Genomic DNA, 19986 nt, shown 5'->3' with positions numbered 1-19986 from the left:
GCCAGGAATGCAATATTTATGCAGATATGAAAGCTGTTGACAAAACAAAAATGTATATGTATTTTTTGTGTCTACTATACATGATCGACATTTCAGAATGTCGAAGACCATATGGCCGAGACCATATGATCGACATTCGAAATGCCGACCATGTAATAAAAAAAAAAAAAAAACACACAACTACTAGCAGGGGGGCTCTGCTCCCCCTAAGTTCCCCACCCCACACCCCCCGTGACTTAAATATACCAACTCCGAGATCGCACTACAGTGCGGAAGATGGAAATCTTTCCATTCTGCACCATACGGAGATGCCGGATCCGCATGCTCGACATTTCGAATGTTGGTCATATGGTCTTCAACATTCTGAAATGTCGACCATGTGTAGGGGACCCGTATTTTTTTTGCCTTTGGGATTTATTCAGTTTTATTTTATTTAATCTGTAAATGTTGTAGTAATATATAAAAGTTTCACTACTTTTTTTGAAACAAAAAAGGAACGGTATAACAGTTATAGAAAGTTGTAGATGCTTGGGAAAGAGAAGAAAGACAATGGCAAGGAATGTATAGCAGACAAAACTAGATATAGGTATGTGTGCAAATGGTCTAACATTTAACAGAAGTTAAATGCAAACAAAAAGAAGAGAAACTGCATACTAGGCAGAGGTGTTTGACAGAAGAAAGTACTATGCATGTATTTAAAGAGTGTAAAAGTGTTAAGTAGTCTCTAGGGGAATACAGATACAATATTTAATCAAGAATGTTTTAAAATGTCACCTTATAAGATCATAGGAGTTTACTAGACTATCGACCAGGAAGTCATTTTAAGCCTAGCCATTTCAACCCAATGTAGCACCGTAGAGGTGCTAGTCAATACCCACGATTGCATTTACTGATGATTGCCCATCTCCAGGAGGGTTGTAGGCGCTATCTCTGGTAAGAATTTACAGTGCCCCATCCAATCATCCAGGTTCCTTTTGAACAGTGTCATAGAGGTGCTCTGTTTCACATGAATTGGTAGCCTGTTCCAAAGATGTGGCAGTCGTTGGGAGATAAATCTGTCCCTCTAGCATGTCTTATTTAAGTCGCAAGCCGTATTTAATTCCCTGGAATGGGTAGCCCTAGACCCATTTGATTGATGGATATTCAGTAAGTTCATTAGGTTTGGGTCTTGGGTTGCTCTATAGGCCAGGCATAAGTCTCCCCTAAGATGTCTGTATGATATGGAATATAGTGACAGGGATTTTAGTCAGTCCGTGTAAGGCACATACGTGGAGGCCCTTGATATTCTTTGTTAGAAACCTCTAAGGTCTCTCTAATTGCTGTCATAATGATTTGTATTCTTGTTTTATAATGTAAATATGTATTATGAAAGTTACAATAAAAGATCCCATACTTTCTTTCAGTAAGTGTCATGAGATATTGTTCATCTACCTGGGTTACCAGTAAGACAGGACCTTGGTTTAATGTATCATATGAAGGACGATAAATCAGGAATGCATATTCCTTTATACTGTATTGTACTGTCATATCTATAACCAAAAAATGAATCCTGGCATCTGCTAAGAGAATGGAGTCCACAGTCTTATAATCTCCATCATCAAAGGTAAGTGTATCACCTTGAAACTCCAAAATATTTTCTTTTCATTATATATTGAAATAAAACACACTAATTACTAGCCCCACACCCCAGCCAATATTAATAAAAGACCCAGATAGAATTCCCTTCCCTTCCTTTCCACAGAACATCAGAGATGTCTGGGTGTGCTTATAGATCACTTTACGTAAACAAATATATTAGCTAGTAAAGTACTAAGCAAACTGTGAATATCTTCTATAATGTCATACTTCCTAACTCAGAAGCAATAAATGTTTTACTACCCAGATTGGAATATGTACTTCCCTTGATCACCCTTAACTCCCCTCAAAGCACCACATGCCTGTTGACTGCAGAAAACAAACTGTTAATATTTATCACAATAGAGAACATCACTGTCAGACCATACAGTTCATAGGTTCATAGCAGGTTACTAGGCTAATGGCCCTAGAGCCCTTACAAGCCTAGCAGTATTATTCCAAGTTGCTCCAATTCTCGGTGGTTAGGTGAGTGAAGTTCGCAGAGGTAAGGGTCTATGGTAGTTAATACTGACTTCCTCTGCTCAGGAGGGACATAGGCACCACCCCAGGAGTGAATTTGCGAGCACCCATTCATTGATCTAGGTTGCATTTGAAGAGAGTCAGGGAGGAACTCTGTTTCACATGAATTAAAACTCGTTCCAGAGAAGTGGCAGTCTCTGGGAGATGTAGCTCTCTCTCCATTATGACCTGTTAGAGGCTAGGTTAAGATACCTGGTGCAAGTGACCCTCATGCAGTTTGATTTATGAATGTGTAGCATTTCCATCAGAGCCAAGTCAGAGACTGCCCTCTAAGCTAGGCACAGGTTACCCCCAAGCAACCTGTAGGAGAGAGAATACAGTGCCAGGGCTTTCAATCTTTCCGCGTAGGATTTGTTTTGTGTACCTTGTAATTTCTTGGTCAGAAACATGCATGGTCTGTCCAGCTGTTGCAGGTGTCTGGTGAGGTACATGCAAAAGGGAGCATTGTACTCAGTTATTGCTCTGATGAGGGCTGAGTATAATGGAATTATAACATCCTTAGAGCTAGATGCCAATTCTGTACTTATAACATGTGCCACATAGAAGGATTTCTTTACTACTGTGGATACATAATGGTCAAAGTTAAGATTGCTATCAACGTGAGCACCCAGATCACGTACCACTGGATCTACTCTTGGGGGGGGGGGGGGTGCTGTCTTTAATGTAATTAGCAAGGATGCCAGCTTTCTCATAGGGAATAATATTGAATTGTTTTGCATTTAACTTTAATCCATGGCTTTGGTACCAGTCATTTGTCTGCATTAACCCTGCATACAGTATATTAACATCGTTAGGAGGCTCAGTGCTTGCTCCCAATTTGCAGTCTTTAGAGAACTTGGCTATCCAAGTTTGCCTGGAATTCTGAGAAATAAATTCTGAACAGTAAGGGGTCCAACACAGAACCCTATTATATGCTAATGGTGACTCGTCTTTTGCTAGTGGTGAAGTCATCAGCTTTGACAGTATGTGTCCTGTCAGTGAGCCAGCTAGCTACCCATCTGGTAATGTAGGGGTTAATTCCCAATTGGGAGAGTTTCTCTATAATACCTGAGTGGGGGATTGTGTCAGATGTCTTGGCTAGGTCAATATAGTTGGTGTACACTGTCATTCCAGGGCCTTGGTGACTTTCTCTTGAGTCAACCATGTTTAACAGGCATGATCTACCTTTAACAAATCCAAACTGTGTTGGGTCCAGAGTTTAGAGATTACCATTGTCCTTGTTAATGAAGCCCATAATGATTCTTTCCATGGCCTTGCAGATGAGGCTAGTCAAGCTTATGGGCCTATAATTCCCATGGTCAGTTGATGGTCCCCCGTTGTGCAGAGGGATTACTGTTGCTGTCCTCCATTCTGCAGAACATAGCCAGTTCGCAGGCTGTGTTTAAACAGGGACCCAAGTGGGTCTGCTAGGTCATATTTTAAGTTGTTTAAAAGGCAACCTGGGATGCATTGTCTGGCCCCATTGATGCTGTGTGTTTGTTTTTGGAGAGTGCCAAGATTACCTGTTTTCTTGAGATAATAGGCTGAGTAATGGTGGCAAGTATGCATTGTGGGGGATGACTAGAGGGGAGGGGAGTGGAGGGAACAGGAGGGGTGAAATCTGCTCCAAATCTGTCAGCTAGCAGGTTGGCTATTATGTCTGGTTGAGTATAGGTGGTACTATCCACAACCAGTTCGTCACATAGCTGGCTATTGCCTTTTAGATTTCAGACATAGTTAAAGAATGTCCTTGTGATTATCCTTAACAAGGGAGGCTGCTTTTACTTTGTAATTTGCTTTGGTGGACTTGAAAAGATCTCTAATGTGTTTTTTAAACTAGAGAGGGATTTCTTCCTCTGCTTAGCCAGTTCCATCTTGTTCTTGGACATTTGTTTTTCTCTCTTGTTATATAATGTGTTTATACTAGGGGTCCACAAGAGTGGCTTGTTTTTTTGGCAATACCTGTTTTTTATCCAGTCAGGTACAGCCTACTCTATACAACTGCTTAAGTGGTTATACAGAGCATTGATGTACACCTTTGAATAGGAGTCTGTGTTATCTGCATTCAGGGGGGCTTTGAAACTTCTTATACCATCACTTAGTCGGAAGTAATTTGTCTTTGAAAAATTCTTATGTGTTTTTGAGTTTGATGGGGTATCTGGTCTTATAATTACATCAAACGAGACTGATTTATGGTCCGCTTTTACCAGGGAGGAAATCAGATTGGGGGGGGGGGGGGTTTGAGTACTACGTCTAGGATATTTGAGCCTCTTGTGAATGCCCTGATTAGCTGTTACAGAGCATTTGCATTGACAAAGTCCAAGAACCTCTGAGCCAGCATGTTTGTGTATGTTTTCCAGTCGATGGTAGGATAATTAAAATCACCTATGAGTAACGTGTTGGGCTGTATGGCAAGTCACTCCAGGTATGCAGTACGCTTTTCCTGTTTCAAGGTGGGGGACCTATAGCTAGGTACGATATGGTAGGGGGCTTTGCTTATAGTTACAAAGACATGCATCTAGAGCATTTCTTCCTTGGCCTCCACTGAAAATTGGCTTTGTTCCAAGTTGGACTTTCCCGGTAAACAAATGTTAAATAGATAATAAAATAAAAAATAATTAGACAGAGAGTAGCTGGAGAGTCATACTGTTTGACCAATCTAGAGGTGTACCTATCCTTAATGAAGATGGATAAACCTCCTCCTTTGGTGCGTTCATGCTCAGTTTGTGGTATGAACGTATGGAAAGCATTGTAGCCCTGCACAGCTGGGGTGCTTTCCACTCCTTTGAACCATGCCTCAGTGACTGCAGAGATGTCAGCATCTTCCAAAGTAAAGAGTGCTTCCAGGGAGTGCAGTTTCTTGTTTAGACTCCTAGCATTAAGCAGCAGTACCTTAAGTTTATTTAGAGAGGATTTTGTTATTTTGGGAGGTTGGTTATTTTGACACTGCCTAAAAAAAGGCACAATAGGGGTGGCTAATGACTTTGCCAGTATCCAAAATCTTAGAGGAGACAGGTGCAGACCATCTCTGGAAAAGTAGTGTGGCCTGTCGACTATGTCTTCCCAGGCTGACAGACAGCTTTTTGTGTCAGTCCAAGGGGATCCACTTACCCAGTTGTTAAAAGTGAGGCATTTTTTTGTTTGTATTGTGGCATCATCCTTGGGGAAGGTAGAATTCTGCTTAAGGCTAGACTTATACCTACCTGTGACACATAATTTGAGAGTTCAGTCATGTCTTTCTTCATATAGTCCAGTGAGGTATGTCTTGAGTCATTCACCCCCACTTGGACTATGACAGAGTCATACTGGCACTTATGGTTGAGTGACTGGAGTGCTTGATTGACTTGACAGATCATCACAATTGACAGGCAGTTAACTGTAACCCACTCTTTATCTACCCTGGTGAGGGGAACATTCATGTGTCTCATAATGGCGTCATCTGTAACAAGTACACTAGGTTTTGTGATGATGTTCTTCATCTCACATTGCTGCAGTCCTTACATATGGGTAGTCTGCTGTCCTCGGTCGGCCCGAATACCAAAGTATTAGGCTGACGTCGGTCATGGGCGCTCAGATCTGACATCTGAGCGTCAGGGTATAAAAGCGCATGACCGACGTCATATCCTCAGTCTTTTCTTGCCGCATGGTCCGATGCAGAAGCAGCGTTGCAAGTGCCGTTCGGCGTTCTGAAATTTTCGTATTCTGAGTTTCAGACCGAAACCAGGTTGGGCTAAGTACCCCGTTGGGGAATATTTTTGTTTTTTCTTGCCTCAGTTAATTCCGGATGTCAGAAAAAGTGAATAATTGTATTTCTTGTGGGAAACAGATACCGCATAGGGATTATCACTCTCTTTGCATTCCTTGTTTGGGACCGGACCACGACGTAGTCGGGTGTCGGTTTTGTGCTAGGTTTAATAAGCGCACTATAAAAAGAAGGTTAGATTGTGCTAGATTAGTCTTTGGTAAGCGGTGTAATTATAATATGCCGTCGGATCCTCCGATGCCCGCTTCCACGAAGAAGCGCAAAGACAAATCCTTGAAACCTAGACAGGTTGATTCGTCCGTTTCGGACGCCGGTCCTGCAGAACCTACAGTGGAGCAGGTGGATCCGGCTGAAGTTTCTGTTGAGTCTCAGGGGGAAACTTTGATTTTGCAGGATGTGGTCTCACAGGAGTCAGGTCAAGCTGAAGGGGCCTCTCAGGTTACTGTTCTCCCTTCTATGCCTAAGGTGGTTAGGCCTTCTGCTACTATTTCTAAGGCTTCTTCTAAGGGCAGGTCTGTTTTGCCTTCCTCTGGTGTTCCTCCAGGTACTTCAGGGTCTGTGCCTAAAAGCACATGCTTAAAATGGCAGAAGATTTGATTACTTTAATTAGAGGTTCTATGCCCCCTCCTGATAAGAGGCCTAGGGTGGAGCCAGAGTTGGAAAGTTTGGATCAGGCCTCAGATGACTCAGACTCTTCTGCTGAAGATATTCAAGATTTTCCCCTTATTCGGATTCTGATGCAGAGGATTCCACTCCTTCTGCTTCTCCTCCAGAGGATTTTTCATTTTCAGAAACTCTGCATTCCATGAGGGAGCATTTTAAGTGGGAAGGACAGGATTTCTCTGATTCACGGAAGAGGCTTAGGGAATTCTTGTTTTACCACAGCATAGACCCTTGGCTATACCTCCTGTTTTGGATGTTGTTCAGGATGTTTTCTCGAGGCTTCCCTTAATCCAGATTCTTTGCCTCCTCGCCAGTTAAACCGGACAGGTATTACAGGGTGCCTGAGGCTCATAAGTATCTGTATAAGAGTCCTAGGGCGGACCCAGAAACTATTAGTCAGGGGCCTAAGGGTGTTAGAGCTTCTGTTGTAAAGAATCCGGTTCCTCTAGATAAGGAAGCTAGAGCTTTGGATAGATGGGGTAAGAAGGTGTATACCTCTTCTACTTTAGCAATGAGAGCTTTAAATTGCCAGTTTCATATGTTGAAATATCAGAATTTCCTCCTTTCTCAGCTAAAATCTAAAGTGGATGCTTTGGCAGAGGGCATAGAGTGTAAAGAATTGCAAGATTTAGTACATGTCTCTGAACAGGTGGGTAAGCATTCTTTGCAATGTGGTTTTGATGCTGTACAGGCCTCTTCTAGGGTGGCTGCCACTGGTTCAGTTCTTCGTAGGCACGCCTGGCTTAAGGATCAGAATTTGTCCGAGCATGTTAAAACTAGAATTCTGGATGCCCCTTTACAGTCTGAAGTTTTGTTTGGTCCCCCTGTGGAGTCGGTTTTGAAGAAAATGGAAGACAAGGCTAAGTCTATGCAGACTGTTAAAGATTTTTTGCAGGTGCAACCTCCAAAGTTTAGTAGAAATTGGCCTACTAAGGGGTGGACCTACCCTTCTTCTGATTCTCAGTCTAGGGGTAGATCTAGACGTGGCAGGGGCAGAGCTCACAGTACATTCAGGCCTAGAACTTGGAGTTCACCTGCACAATCTGCAGGTGAGGGCAGGGGCCAGTCCTTTCGTAAACAGGCCCAATGACCTGCATTTTCAGCTGCCAGATTCTTCTTCCCTGGCAGCTCCTTTGGGAGGAAAGTTAGCACTCTTCAAGCAAAACTGGCTTTTAGTCACCCAGGACAAATGGGTATTGGACATTATAAACCGAGGCTACAAGTTCTATTTCCATACATTGCCTCCTTTCAAAGGCATGCCAGACGTTCCTCCTCCGAAAGGATAGAGGCTCACAAGCAGATTTCTTTACTTCTTCAAATAGGAGCTATACAGCCAGTTCCTCTGTCAGAAGTGGGACTAGGATTTTATTCTCGCCTGTTTCTAGTACCAAAGAAAGGGAACACGTGGAGACCAATTTTGGATTTATCTATCCTCAACACTTATCTGGACATTCCAAAGTTCAAAATGCTGACGTTACAACAGCTTTTACCTCTGTTGGGAAAAGATCACTGGATGGTAACTCTGGATCTCAAAGAGGCTTATCTTCATGTTCCTATCAGGCCCAGTTGCAGGAGGTACCTGCGTTTTCGGGCTGGAAATTTACATTATCAGTTCTCTGCATTGCCCTTTGGCTTATCTACTGCGCCCAGAGTGTTCACGAAGGTTCTGGCTCCAGTGATAGCCTTTTTCAGGTTAAGAGGAATACAGATTTATCCTTATTTGGACGATTGTCTGATTATTGCACAACACAAAGACGAACTTATGCAGCACCTACAGTATGTGATGGTAGTGTTAAGATGCCTAGGGTATTCTGTGAACGAAACAAAGTCCAGTCTAGTACCCTCTCAGGACATGTGCTTTCTGGTTGTGAGACTGAATACAGCTTCCCAGATGGCCTTTTTGACCCCAGACAAACAAAGAAGCCTTTCTCTTTATTTCCATCAAATGTCTCTACAGTCCAGGCTGACTGCAAGGACAGTCCTTCAAGCCTTGGGGTTCATGGCATCTTGTATTCTGGTGCTTCCCAATGCCAAACTGCATATGAGGAAGCTTCAATGGTATCTCAAAAATGTATGGACACAACACTGCCAAGATCTAGACACTGTCATTCAGATAATACCTTGCATTCAGAAAGAATTTTTGTGGTGGGCTCAGGAATGTCACCTAAACAAGGGACTCTCTGTGACCCGACCAGAGGCGAGTCAGATTCTAACGACAGATGCCTCGGACAAGGCTTGGGGAGCACACCTCAATGGAAAATGGGTGCAAGACACGTGGCCTGTCAGACTTCAACATTTGCATATCAACTTGAAGGAGATGTTAGCAGTCCAATTTGCATTGATGGCTTTCAAGGATTTACTTCACCCAGGACAGGTGTTGATTCAAACAGACAACACTACTGTCATGTGGTACATCAACAAGCAAGGGGAACCCATTCGTACCCTCTTTGCAGGCAAGCGATGATTTTGTGGGAGACTGCTCTCAGTTTACACCTCAATCTTCAGGCAAGGTTTCTACCAGGAGCACAGAACTCCTTAGCGGATGTGTTGAGCAGACAAATTGTGGATCCTCACGAGTGGAAACTGGATCCTCATGTGTTTCAAAAGTTGACAGTGTTATGGGGGACTCCAGACATAGATCTGTTCGCTTCTCCACTAAATTACCAGTTGCCAAAGTTTTGCACAAAAATGTTTCATCCCACAGCTTGGAAGGTGGATGCTCTATCATTCAGTTGGAGCAATCTTCATGTCTATGCCTTTCCACCTCTGCCTCTCATTCCCAAGGTACTCCTGAAGGCCAGAAAAGACAAGCCATCCATGATTCTGATAGCGCCGGATTGGCCTCGACAACACTGGTACCCACTACTGAGGAGTTTGGTATGGGAGCCTCCATGGCCTCTGCCTTTGATTCCGCATCTTTTGTCTCAGGAGGGCAATCACTTCCTCAATGTCAAGATTCAGTCTCTGCATCTCACAGCCTGGCATATTCTGTTTTAGACCCTGGAGGGTCTCAGCTTCCACAACAAGTTTTGAATGTTATTTTGGAGGCCAGAAGGCCTAGTACAAGGAAAGTTTACGCTGATAAATGGAGGAGATTTTTTCTTTGGAGCAAAGCGAAGGGCTTTGATGTTTCCAAGCCTGATTTAAGTGTTTATCTTCAATATCTTACTGAGTTATTGGACAAGGGTTTGTCTTTCTCCTCGATAAAGGTTCATGCTGCAGCCATTTCTGCTCACTATGACTGTGACCCTCCTTTATTTTCCCATCCTTTGTTTAAGCAATTTCTTAGAGGGCAAAGAACATAAGACCCCCACGTAGAGCTCCTACTCCTGCTTGGGATCTCAATTTTGTGTTGGAAAAGCTTACTCTACAACCTTTTGAGCCTGCAGCTACGGCCGAGTTAAAGTATTTATCATGGAAGACTGCTTTTTTGTTGGCCATTACCTCTGCAAGAAGGGTTTCTGAATTACAGGCCCTTATGGCAGTGGAACCTTTCCTGATTTTTCATAAGGATAGGGTATCTTTGCGTACTAATCCTTCCTTTATGCCTAAAGTGGTTTCTAGTGTGGCCTTGAACCAAACTATTCATTTGCCTACTTTTTATGCAAACCCCCAAAATAAAGGGGAGAAGATTTTGCATACTTTGGATATTCACAGGCAGTTACGTTATTATTTGAGCAGAACTAAGGGGTTCAGGCAGTCTCAGCAGTTGCTTGTTTCTTTTGCTTTCGGTTCTCAGGGAAAACCTGTTTCAAAACAAACTATTTCTAAATGGATTGGGTTTTGTATTTCTTTCTGTTATTCCCATCATGGTAAGGAGATTCCAGCTGGAATCAGACCTCATTCCACTAGAGCTACTGCCACTTCTACTGCCTTTCTAAGGGGGGTAGCTACAAAAGATATTTTGGAAGCAGCCACTTGGAGTTCAGTACATACTTTTTCCAAGCATTACCACCTTCCTCTTTATTCTAAGTCTAGGGCTGGATTTGCCACTGCAATATTACAGGGTATTTTAGCAGCCCCTAATGCTTTATGATTTTGCCATCCTCCCTTTACCTCTGCTTTGGGATTCTACCCATATGTAAGGACTGCAGCAATGTGAGATGAAGAACATAGTACAGTTTTGTACCTACCATAAATGTAGATGTTCAAGATCCACATTGCTGCAGTCCAATTTACCCTCCCTCCTTCCCCTCTGTAGTTTGGCATGGTTATATGGTTGGGGTGATGGTTGTTGTTGGGCATGTTTTTGGGAGGTATCCTGTTTTTGGGCTGTGGCCTTTCTTTTTAGGGCCTTCTGACATCTGGGGCAAGAAAAGACTGAGGATATGACGTCGGTCATGCGCTTTTATACCCTGACGCTCTGATGTCAGATCTGAGCGCCCATGACCGACGTCAGCCTAATACTTTGGTATTCGGGCCGACCGAGGACAGCGGACTACCCATATGTAAGGACTGCAGCAATGTGGATCTTCGAACATCTACATTTATGGTAGGTACAAAACTGTACTTTACTACTTATGGGCTTATTTGTTGAGACACTGGTGTGTGTGTTATGTGTTGTGGTTGTTTTTTGCATTGTGTGTGTAAGTGGTTTCCATTTGGGAGGCCTATGATCTTTTGGTAAGTTACTAGTGAGCACCTCCCCATATGTGGATGTATGTGTCTTGTGCTTATTTAGGGTGTGTGTGTGTGTGTGTGTGTGTGTGTGTCCACACACAACCTGTTGGCATTCAGTTTGTATTTATGTGAGAGTCTTGCCTCCAAATTCATAGTGTAACTACATATCTCACATTGTTTCAAGAGTAAATGGTCGTCAGTATACATGAGACAATTGCTACATTGCCTCAGGATTCCCACGTCTTTCAGGCTGACAAGAGCGATGATGGGAAACTGCCCGTCCATGATAGCAGACTCTCACTGTATGTTTTATTAGGGAATGGAATGGGTTAATTTGACAGGCCTGTGCTTGTAGCGCCAAGACTACAGGAGGGACCTATACTTTGTGTAGGCTAAGGATGATCAATAAGACAACACTGTGCACTACATAACCAAGTTGCGCGTAGTGCAGCAGAAAAGCTTGCAAGGGTTTCACTGACAGCTGTTCAGGGAAAAACTGAGCTTCTAGGCTTTTGCATCTGTACAGGGCACTACTAACCATCTCTGCACAAGGAGCAGCACTGCACAAACACAAAGCTTAAATACAAGCAAAGAGAAACAAGTTTTAAGCTAACTGCCAGTCAGGAAAGCAAAGAATAAGCCTTCCACCAGCAATCCCCAATTCAGACAGGTTAGGTCAGCACACCTCTGCCACAAGGATGCAGAAAACCACCTTCGTAATGTAAAATAGTTGGTTTGGAGCCCAGTTGTAACAAGACCACACAAACTGCCTACAACAGTCCTACAACTAACAGATACAATGCATTTAAATACTTAAAGCAGTAGCAGACAATACAGTTTTTTTGAAACTGCTGAAGTACAGTCACAGCATATAAGAGAAGTGCAAAAAATAGTTAGATCTCTTTTGTGTGCTTCCCATCTCAGATAGACAGGTAAACACCTACTGCCACTAGATGAATAATCACAGTCCTCTTAATGTAAAGGCACAGTAAAGGAGTGTCCGGAGTGAAATTCTGCCACAAACATATTTAAAAGATATGAAATGCTACCACAAACAAACGTACCAATACGGATACAGCAGTGTACTTTAAACAGCTTAGAAAAGTGTGATTATTCAATGAAAGTACTTTACTTTGTATAAATGAGCCAAGAGCCACTCAATTGTAAAGAATTTATAAAGGCACTAAAAGCAGATAAGCACATGCAGAAATCTCAAGTGTTTCTCCAACCTAACCAGACCAGCCTACCTAACAGTGCACTAGATGGAAAATATACTGATCTCTTTATGTAAAACAAGTGCTTGCTAGTGTGTAAAAATACACTGCTTTATCCAACAGCTAGGTAAATGATGTTTCAGAGCAAGTAAATCAGCAGAGCAGACATTGATAAGGCAAAATGCACTTTTTCATTATAAGCACAGGGAAAGGCAAATTAATAATTCAAGATATCAACAGCAGTTTAGAAAAGGAGGAGTTTATCAAACTCAGTTTACACTGGGGTTGGGCAGCTTAAAATCAGCAGGTTTTAAAAGCAGATCAACAAAAGGGAAAGTGCATGAGAAAAACTAGCAGAGAGTCACCAGCAGTGCTTTAGTTTATGAAGGCTTGAAATCATTTGAGAAAAGACATAGGCCCAGAAGTTCACTGTATATTTAAGTATCACTCAAGAAATAATTTAACCAATGAAAACACAAATGAAATGTGCTGCCTAGATAATTTGTGTCTACTACTCACATAGAACAAAAACACCAAGCCAAGCAGATTTCTTAGAAATGTAAACAAAATAGAGTAGGTAAGGAGAAGCCAACTCTATCAGCAAGTCACAGACCAGAAAGATATAGGTTACCTTTTATGTTAAATATTCACAAAATATTGTATGGTATACCTCATTTCACTTTTGTAACGTAATTAATTGCCTCTGCTTATGGTAAATATTCCCTATAACATTGTACAGTATACTTCTTTTAACATGTCTGTAACCTAATAATTGTGTACATGCCTTTTAGGCCTGAGTTGACCAAAAACAGGTTTTCAGCCAGTTCAGTAGGAAATGGGAAAAACAAAAGAATAGACATTCTGAGAAATGGTCAAAGCGTGTCTGATTATGTTGTAATATGGTATACCACAAAATGCCAGTAATGCAGCCTAACATTCAGAAGTGATTGTTTTACAGCTTTTCCCTCTGGCTCCCAGAATGCAATTGGACTTTTATTTGACTCATGTTGGACATAAGGAAGGAGCTGATTTTCTCCCTTATTTAGTAAAGTGTCAACGCCATGAGTTATGGGTATCTGACACAGTCTCTGGAGACGTGTTTTTTTCCCCTGAATTATCCTGTTTAGAGTTCATTTAAAATTCTCTGCAAAACAGCCTCACTGTATTGCAGGGTTTTGTAAAGTAGTTAGTTCTATAGTTCCTAAACAAGTGCAAGGCCATTCTCCGTATAATTCAATATAGCAGCTCTCCTGTTCTTTTGTGGCTCACTTCCAAAAGGGAGTAAAGCTTGCAATATTTATTTTTATTTTAATTTCAGACCACCCTTAAATTATGTATAATTACATAGATAAAAGTAGTGTTTGACTGGCCAAAAATAAGAGTACTTTCCAGTTTAAGTAGTGTTGAAGTATAAGTAACTCATTTTTGTTCACTGTTGCTGTTAATATACAAAATAAGCAAGACAGTGTCATCATGTAAAACTTTAGGTGGTGACTAATACAGGGAACTAGAAGTCTAAATATGAAACTGCACTCATTGCAAGCAGTCTTAACCCTGGAAGAAGCTGACATTTGTGCAGTCACAGAAACCTGGTTCAAAACTGCGGAGAGCACCCCAGCCATACCAGGTTACTCATCCTTTCTTTCATTCAGACCCCAAACCGTGGGCAGCAAAAAAAAAGGAGGTGGAGTTGCAATATATATATATGTAAAAGACATACACACCTCTAGGCTAGTCAAACAGTATGATGCACAGGAAACACTCCAGGTGCAGTTAACAACTGACAAGACCCTATTCAAATCATAGCTAGCTGTAGGCCTCCAACACTGACTCAAAATGCCCATTCCACGTATCTGGACCTCTTCAAATTTATCAAGATTCAACCCTTTAACCTGATACAGGGTGACTTTAACTATCCAACCATAGATTGGAAGAAATACTCAAGCCAAAACACAAATGCCTAGAGATTCCTTGATTTTGTCAATTCAAATGCCTTGGACCAGTTGGTTGACCCCCCAGAAGAGGTGAAAATATTTTGGATTTGGTATTAACTAACATGAGTAACCACTGCAGCATCCCTACAGTGTCATCATCTCTGGTAAGATCCGACCACAAAGCAGTCACTTTTGAAGTCAGCATCTCCCCCGACCCCCCCCCCCCCCCCAGCTAGGGTCAAACAAATAAACTTCTCCATAGCTGATTACAACCTCCTGAGGGAATGTATAAACTGCTTCACAGCCCCCTCCCCTCCATAGATACTGGTACATGTCTCCAAACCTATACCAAATTACTATATGAGCATTTATATAGCTGCATGGAATCAGGAATACCAGACAGGATGAAGTCTTCCTCATGGAAGAATAAACCTGTCTGGTGGACATCTACAATAAATCAACTCTATAATAAAAGGAAAAAAATTGCTGTCCATGACCAAAGAGGAGCAGGTGCCTAATTGTAAGCAATCTCTCCTTAGCCTGAACAAGGAAAATAAGAGCACTAGTGAAATCCTCCAAAGCAAACTTCGAGCCCTAACTGGCCCACATCTACTAAAGAGGCCTTCTTCACATATGTCCGCAATCTCAAGAGAAGCACTCAGATCTGCTTAGAACTGGTGGTCAAGGACACCACATACACAAACACTGTAGATGTAGCCAACCTGCTGGCAGACAGGGTCAGTCAAAACTTCACTCCTTTGCCCTCCCCATCAGTAAAACAGGACATCCCTAGTACTTGCCCCCCTCCCCTTATCCCTAGGGAGCAAGTAATCACTGCCCCCTTAAAGACAAAAAATACAGCCTTCATGGGACCCGATAACATCCCAGGCTGCATCCTACATGAACTCAGGCAGGAACTTGCAGCACCATTAGGCATCCTATTCAACCAAAGCCTGAGTACCAGCTTCATCCCAGTCGAGTGGAGGACAGCTACTGTCATCCTTTTGCACAAAGGTGGAGCATCCACCGATCCAGGAAATTATAGACCCCCTCAGCCTAACTAGCCTGATCTGCAAGGCCATGGAGCGGATTATCATGGATCTCATTAACAAGGACATTGGCAACCTCCAGACACTTGATCGCACACAGTCTACCTTGACCCTGGCCAAAGCCTTTGATACTATTCCCCACTCAGGTATAATAGATAAACTCAACTAGGCATCAATCCATATGTTACCAGATGGGTAGCAAACTGGCTCACTGATAGAACCCACCTAGTCAAAATAGGGGAAGCCACCTCAAGTAGTACACCCATAGCAAGTGGTGTACCCCAGGGAGCGGTCTTGGGCCTCTGCTGTTTGGGATATACTTCTCGGAGGTGCAGGCCAAATCTGATGAGCTATGGCTGACCAAGTTTGCAGATGACTGCAAGCTGGGTGCTTGTCATCAATTTCCCCTAATGATGTGGACATCCTTCAAGAGGGTCTTACCCAAACAAATGACTGGTGCCACAAACTGAATGGCAAAAAATACATCATCATCCCTTTTGGGGAGAGTGACATCCCCACAAAGTATCACACTGATAATAAGGTACTAAGCACACAATCAGTCGTGAGGGACTTGGGCACACAGGTTGATAGCAAACTGACTTTTGACCACCATATTGCCTCCGTTATATGGAAACCTTTCTACATGGTCCACCTTATTAGTAAGGGTACCTCATCCAGGGACAAAGTGATCATAACATCTCTGTATTCTTCCCTTATAAGACCCATTACTGAGTACAATGCCCCTTTCAGCATGTACCTCACAAGGCACATGCAGCAGCTGGAGAGTCCACAGAGGTTCCTCACCTAGAGAATCCAGGGTCTCAAACATCTATCCTACACAGATAGGCTAAAAGCTCAGTCCCTCTACTCAGTCTCCTACAGACTCCTCAGAGGTGACCTCTGTCTGGCATACTAAGCAATCTTAGACCCCGCCCTGATGGGACTGCTGCATATCTGCAAGTCAAGCTCCACTCGAGTAACTCACACACGCAACCTCAACCTGGTCTGTGACATCAATAGGACTTGTTGGCGGGACAGATTTGTGTCCCAAAGACTCCCCCTTTTGTGGAATAGACTCCCTCCCCACGTAAAGCAGAGTACCTCATTAAACCTTTTTAAGCGCAACCTAGATAATTGGATGGGGAACAGAAAATACACCCCCTGGGATTCCACCTGTGTCCCTGCTAGACATTGGCATAGGGTGCTGACTTGTTGGAATATGGGCTAAATTTTTGGCTAGGCTTGTAAAGGCCTCAAGGTCAATAGCCTAGTAACTTCCTATGATCCTATGAACTGCAGAGAATTGTGTCAGATCTAGGTCATGCACACTGAATCAGATTTCCTTTATGAAACAGTATGAAACTTGATCAGGGAGAATAATGGTAACGTTCATGGTGTGTGTCAGAAGCAATGGAAATAAGGAAGCTTAAAAGGCACTGAATGGTTTATAGGTCAAAAATAATATCTGCATATTACTACAATGGGAAAGAGCAACTTTGGGATAAAGTTAACTGCATTGGAGAGTGAAACATTCCTTTAAAGGGCATTCCGCCAATGTGTTAACTGTATTGGAGAGTGAAACATTCCTTTAAAGGGCATTCCGCCAATCCAATGTGTGACTAATTCTAATGTTTCAGAAATGTGTCTGCTGTAGACATCTTTGCTCTATCTCTTCATTGTGGTGTATCATCTCTAAACACAATATTACTGATATGCATTCCAGCTGTAAATTGTTCTTTAGAATGCATTACTTCAAAACATTTGAATCCATCCTTCAGCTTTCTGAGCTTTGTTAACCCCTGGGTTATTTATAGGATACTGCTGAGATTTTTCTAAGTGTTTCACCTACTCCATAGGGACTGTACAAATACAACATAGCAGATGTGTAAGAATTCAACAGGGCATTTGATCTTTGAGAGAGACCTCTACCATGGCTGCTTTGTTTTTTCATTCTTCCTCCTAGCATTAATGTTATCAGTTGTTATTTAGCATTGCAGTAAGAAACCTGGAAAGTTATAATCTCATACCTTGTAATTTAAGAAATTGCTTTCCATGTGGAAACAGGTTTGTGTCCGTGGGGGGGTCAAGAGCATGGGAATAGGAGGATGAACATGTCCACCTAGCCTTGATATGGTTATGCAGTGCACAAGACAGAGGCACATGCCTTCAGCTGTGGGGAACAAGATTTTTAAAACAGCAACACAAGAAGGCACTACAAAGAGATACCAACCGCAGTGCACTTTCAGTGCTGTAGGTCCTATTACTAGGATCAACAGATGTCTTGAATTCTTGTTTCTCTTTATATCCCGAAGGAGGAATTTTGATATGGGCCCCCTAATTTACCTTCTTCCTAACTTACCCTTCTGAGTGTAATTCCACATAGTCTTTTCAGGAAAGCCACCTGGTTAAACTGATGAAAAAATGGAGATTGTGGCAGTGAGCCTGCTTCTTAAGTCAAGTGAAAGAGACTTCAGCATGGTCCTATAGGGAAACACGGGTTCAGCAAATATGAGTACAGAGTTTTTCTTTTGTTTGCTTTTTTTTTTTTTAACCAGAAGCTACATAAAAGAAGATTCCATTGTTTGGTCCCAGTTCAGAACTCCCTCTCAAAGATTTATGTATGCATGATAATATGTTTCACTAATCTTGTTTTCAGATAGGAAGTGCAATGTCTATAATGTTTTTCGAAGTACAACAGTGTTTTATGTAATATGAGTACAGTAGCTTTGTGTGATGAATGATAAAAATTACATCATCGTTATTTATTATTAACTGGAATATTTTTGAAAGTGTAAAGAATATAAAACACTTATTTTTATTTCCAAATGAACAGGACCAGATCATATACGAAAAACTAAGGCTGTCACTTGGCTGATGAACAAAGGAGATTTTCTGAAAAAGTGGACAAACTGGCAGCTATGTCCAATTTTTTATTTTCAAAAGTCTTCAGAATATCCAAGATTATGTGTGGAATGTGTACCTCATCAACATCCTGCACCAGATTTTGCAATAGTGACCAGCAAGCAGCCATTATACTATTTATTACACATAAGACCATATTATCTTGGATTCCTAATGCACAACAGTATGATTGAGCAATCAGAAGGTTTCTTAAACGTCTGTAAAACAATTGTTTTTTTAATATGAAGCATGGAGAAACTTCCATGGTCTCTGTTTCTTTAATACTTGTATGATATTAAAAAAAAAACTTGAAATAGTGAAAAACAGATGTTACTATGAAATAGTCATCAGTGGCTGCAAATCTGATGAATGTAATTTAACACGTTTACAACAAAATAATTTAATAGTTCAAAACCTGTAGAACTGCTGGTCAGTTCATACTGTCTTTGTTGAACAAGCTCATTACTGTTTTGTTGAAAAAACACAGCCGACAGAGCATTTCCAGACAATGACCTGTCAACATTTGATCAACATATATTTGCTATTTTGTTTGACATCATCAGTTTGACTGCTGTCGTTGCTCTACAGGAAATCCAGCGGTGTCTTCATTTCTGCAGTAGTCATTATGAGGAATGTTACTTTAATATGAAAAAATTAAGTCATATAGTGTCTGAAATAAAACAATATTTTGTCATTGTAAAATGTTGACTTCATGGAGGACAGATGGGCTGCAGCAACTTGGGAGGAGGGAAATAAGTAATTATGAGGTAGCATTATGTAAGCCATGCTGTTAAAAGGAAAAAAAAATAACTCTGAGGAGGACCTTTGAGTGTCATTCAGTCAGAATAAGTCCTCTTCTGCACTGCAAGCTCTTTTCTGTGGCAGATGTATAATAGAGAGTTGTTACACCATTGATTGTGACTGCAGAAAATATCTGAGCATAAAAGCTAGTGATGCCTTTCAAATAGGTATGTATTTTTTTCTTCAATGACATTTGCCTTTGTGATTGAAGTGATCATTGTGTCATTGTTAGTATCCTGCATAAACACACCCATTAGAACAATTTGTTTCCTATCCTTCTTCCAATCGGTGACCTTTTTTAACACCCAGAGTTGCTAACGAATTGCTGAAGTATTAACTAAAAGTATCTCTCTACAGAACTCGGGCTGAAATTAAAAAGATTTTTTTCTCTTTTGCGCTGTTAAAGGAGTACTATGATCACGAAAAAAAAAGGTTTAAACTTTAAAAAAAAGGCAACTGTATCTCTCCAGTTGTCATACTAGCTCAGAGACCGTTTTAAAAGTAAGCATGTAAGTAACATGTATTCATTGAGATATATCATTTCACATACTTAACTGAAATTGGCTGAAACTCCAGAAGTGTTCCTTAGTAGGAGATAGGTCAGATTTAAGTGGAAAAAATGCTGTATACACCAGAGTAAGTTACGTACACCAAGAGCAAGTCTTTTGGAATCTGGTCCTCATCTGAGCCTACTTTATAGATAGGTCTTACAATGGAATAAGTCACTTACACCAGGAGTAAGTCTTTTGGAATTGGGGCAAGCTCACACCGGAGTAAGTTACTTACACTTAGAGCATGTCTTTTGGATTCTGGCCCCATGTTTTTAGTACACTTTCTGTCAGTCTTCAACACACTGCTGTTATCACCTTGTAATGTAATGGCATTCAGAACTGGGCACAGAATTGTAG

The 19986-nt window shown here is 41.6% G+C and overlaps 1 protein-coding gene across 2 annotated transcripts in view; it reads left to right on the top strand.

Annotated features, from left to right (window-relative positions):
* NVL (nuclear VCP like) overlaps positions 1–19340 on the top strand; it is a 1985423-nt gene extending 1966083 nt beyond the window's left edge. For both annotated transcript variants that reach the window (XM_044058761.1, XM_044058752.1), the window contains one exon: positions 18210–19340. In XM_044058761.1, the coding sequence (XP_043914696.1) occupies positions 18210–18251 (42 nt within the window). In that variant the 3' untranslated portion in view covers positions 18252–19340. The remainder of the gene's footprint in view (positions 1–18209) is intronic.
* The last annotated feature ends 646 nt before the right edge of the window (positions 19341–19986 follow it).

The sequence above is a fragment of the Protopterus annectens genome, chromosome 1.part2 (genome assembly GCF_019279795.1).
Source record: "Protopterus annectens isolate FY-2018-M chromosome 1.part2, PAN1.0, whole genome shotgun sequence".
Classification (NCBI taxonomy): domain Eukaryota; kingdom Metazoa; phylum Chordata; order Ceratodontiformes; family Protopteridae; genus Protopterus; species Protopterus annectens.
This window is presented reverse-complemented; position numbering and strand designations above follow the sequence as displayed.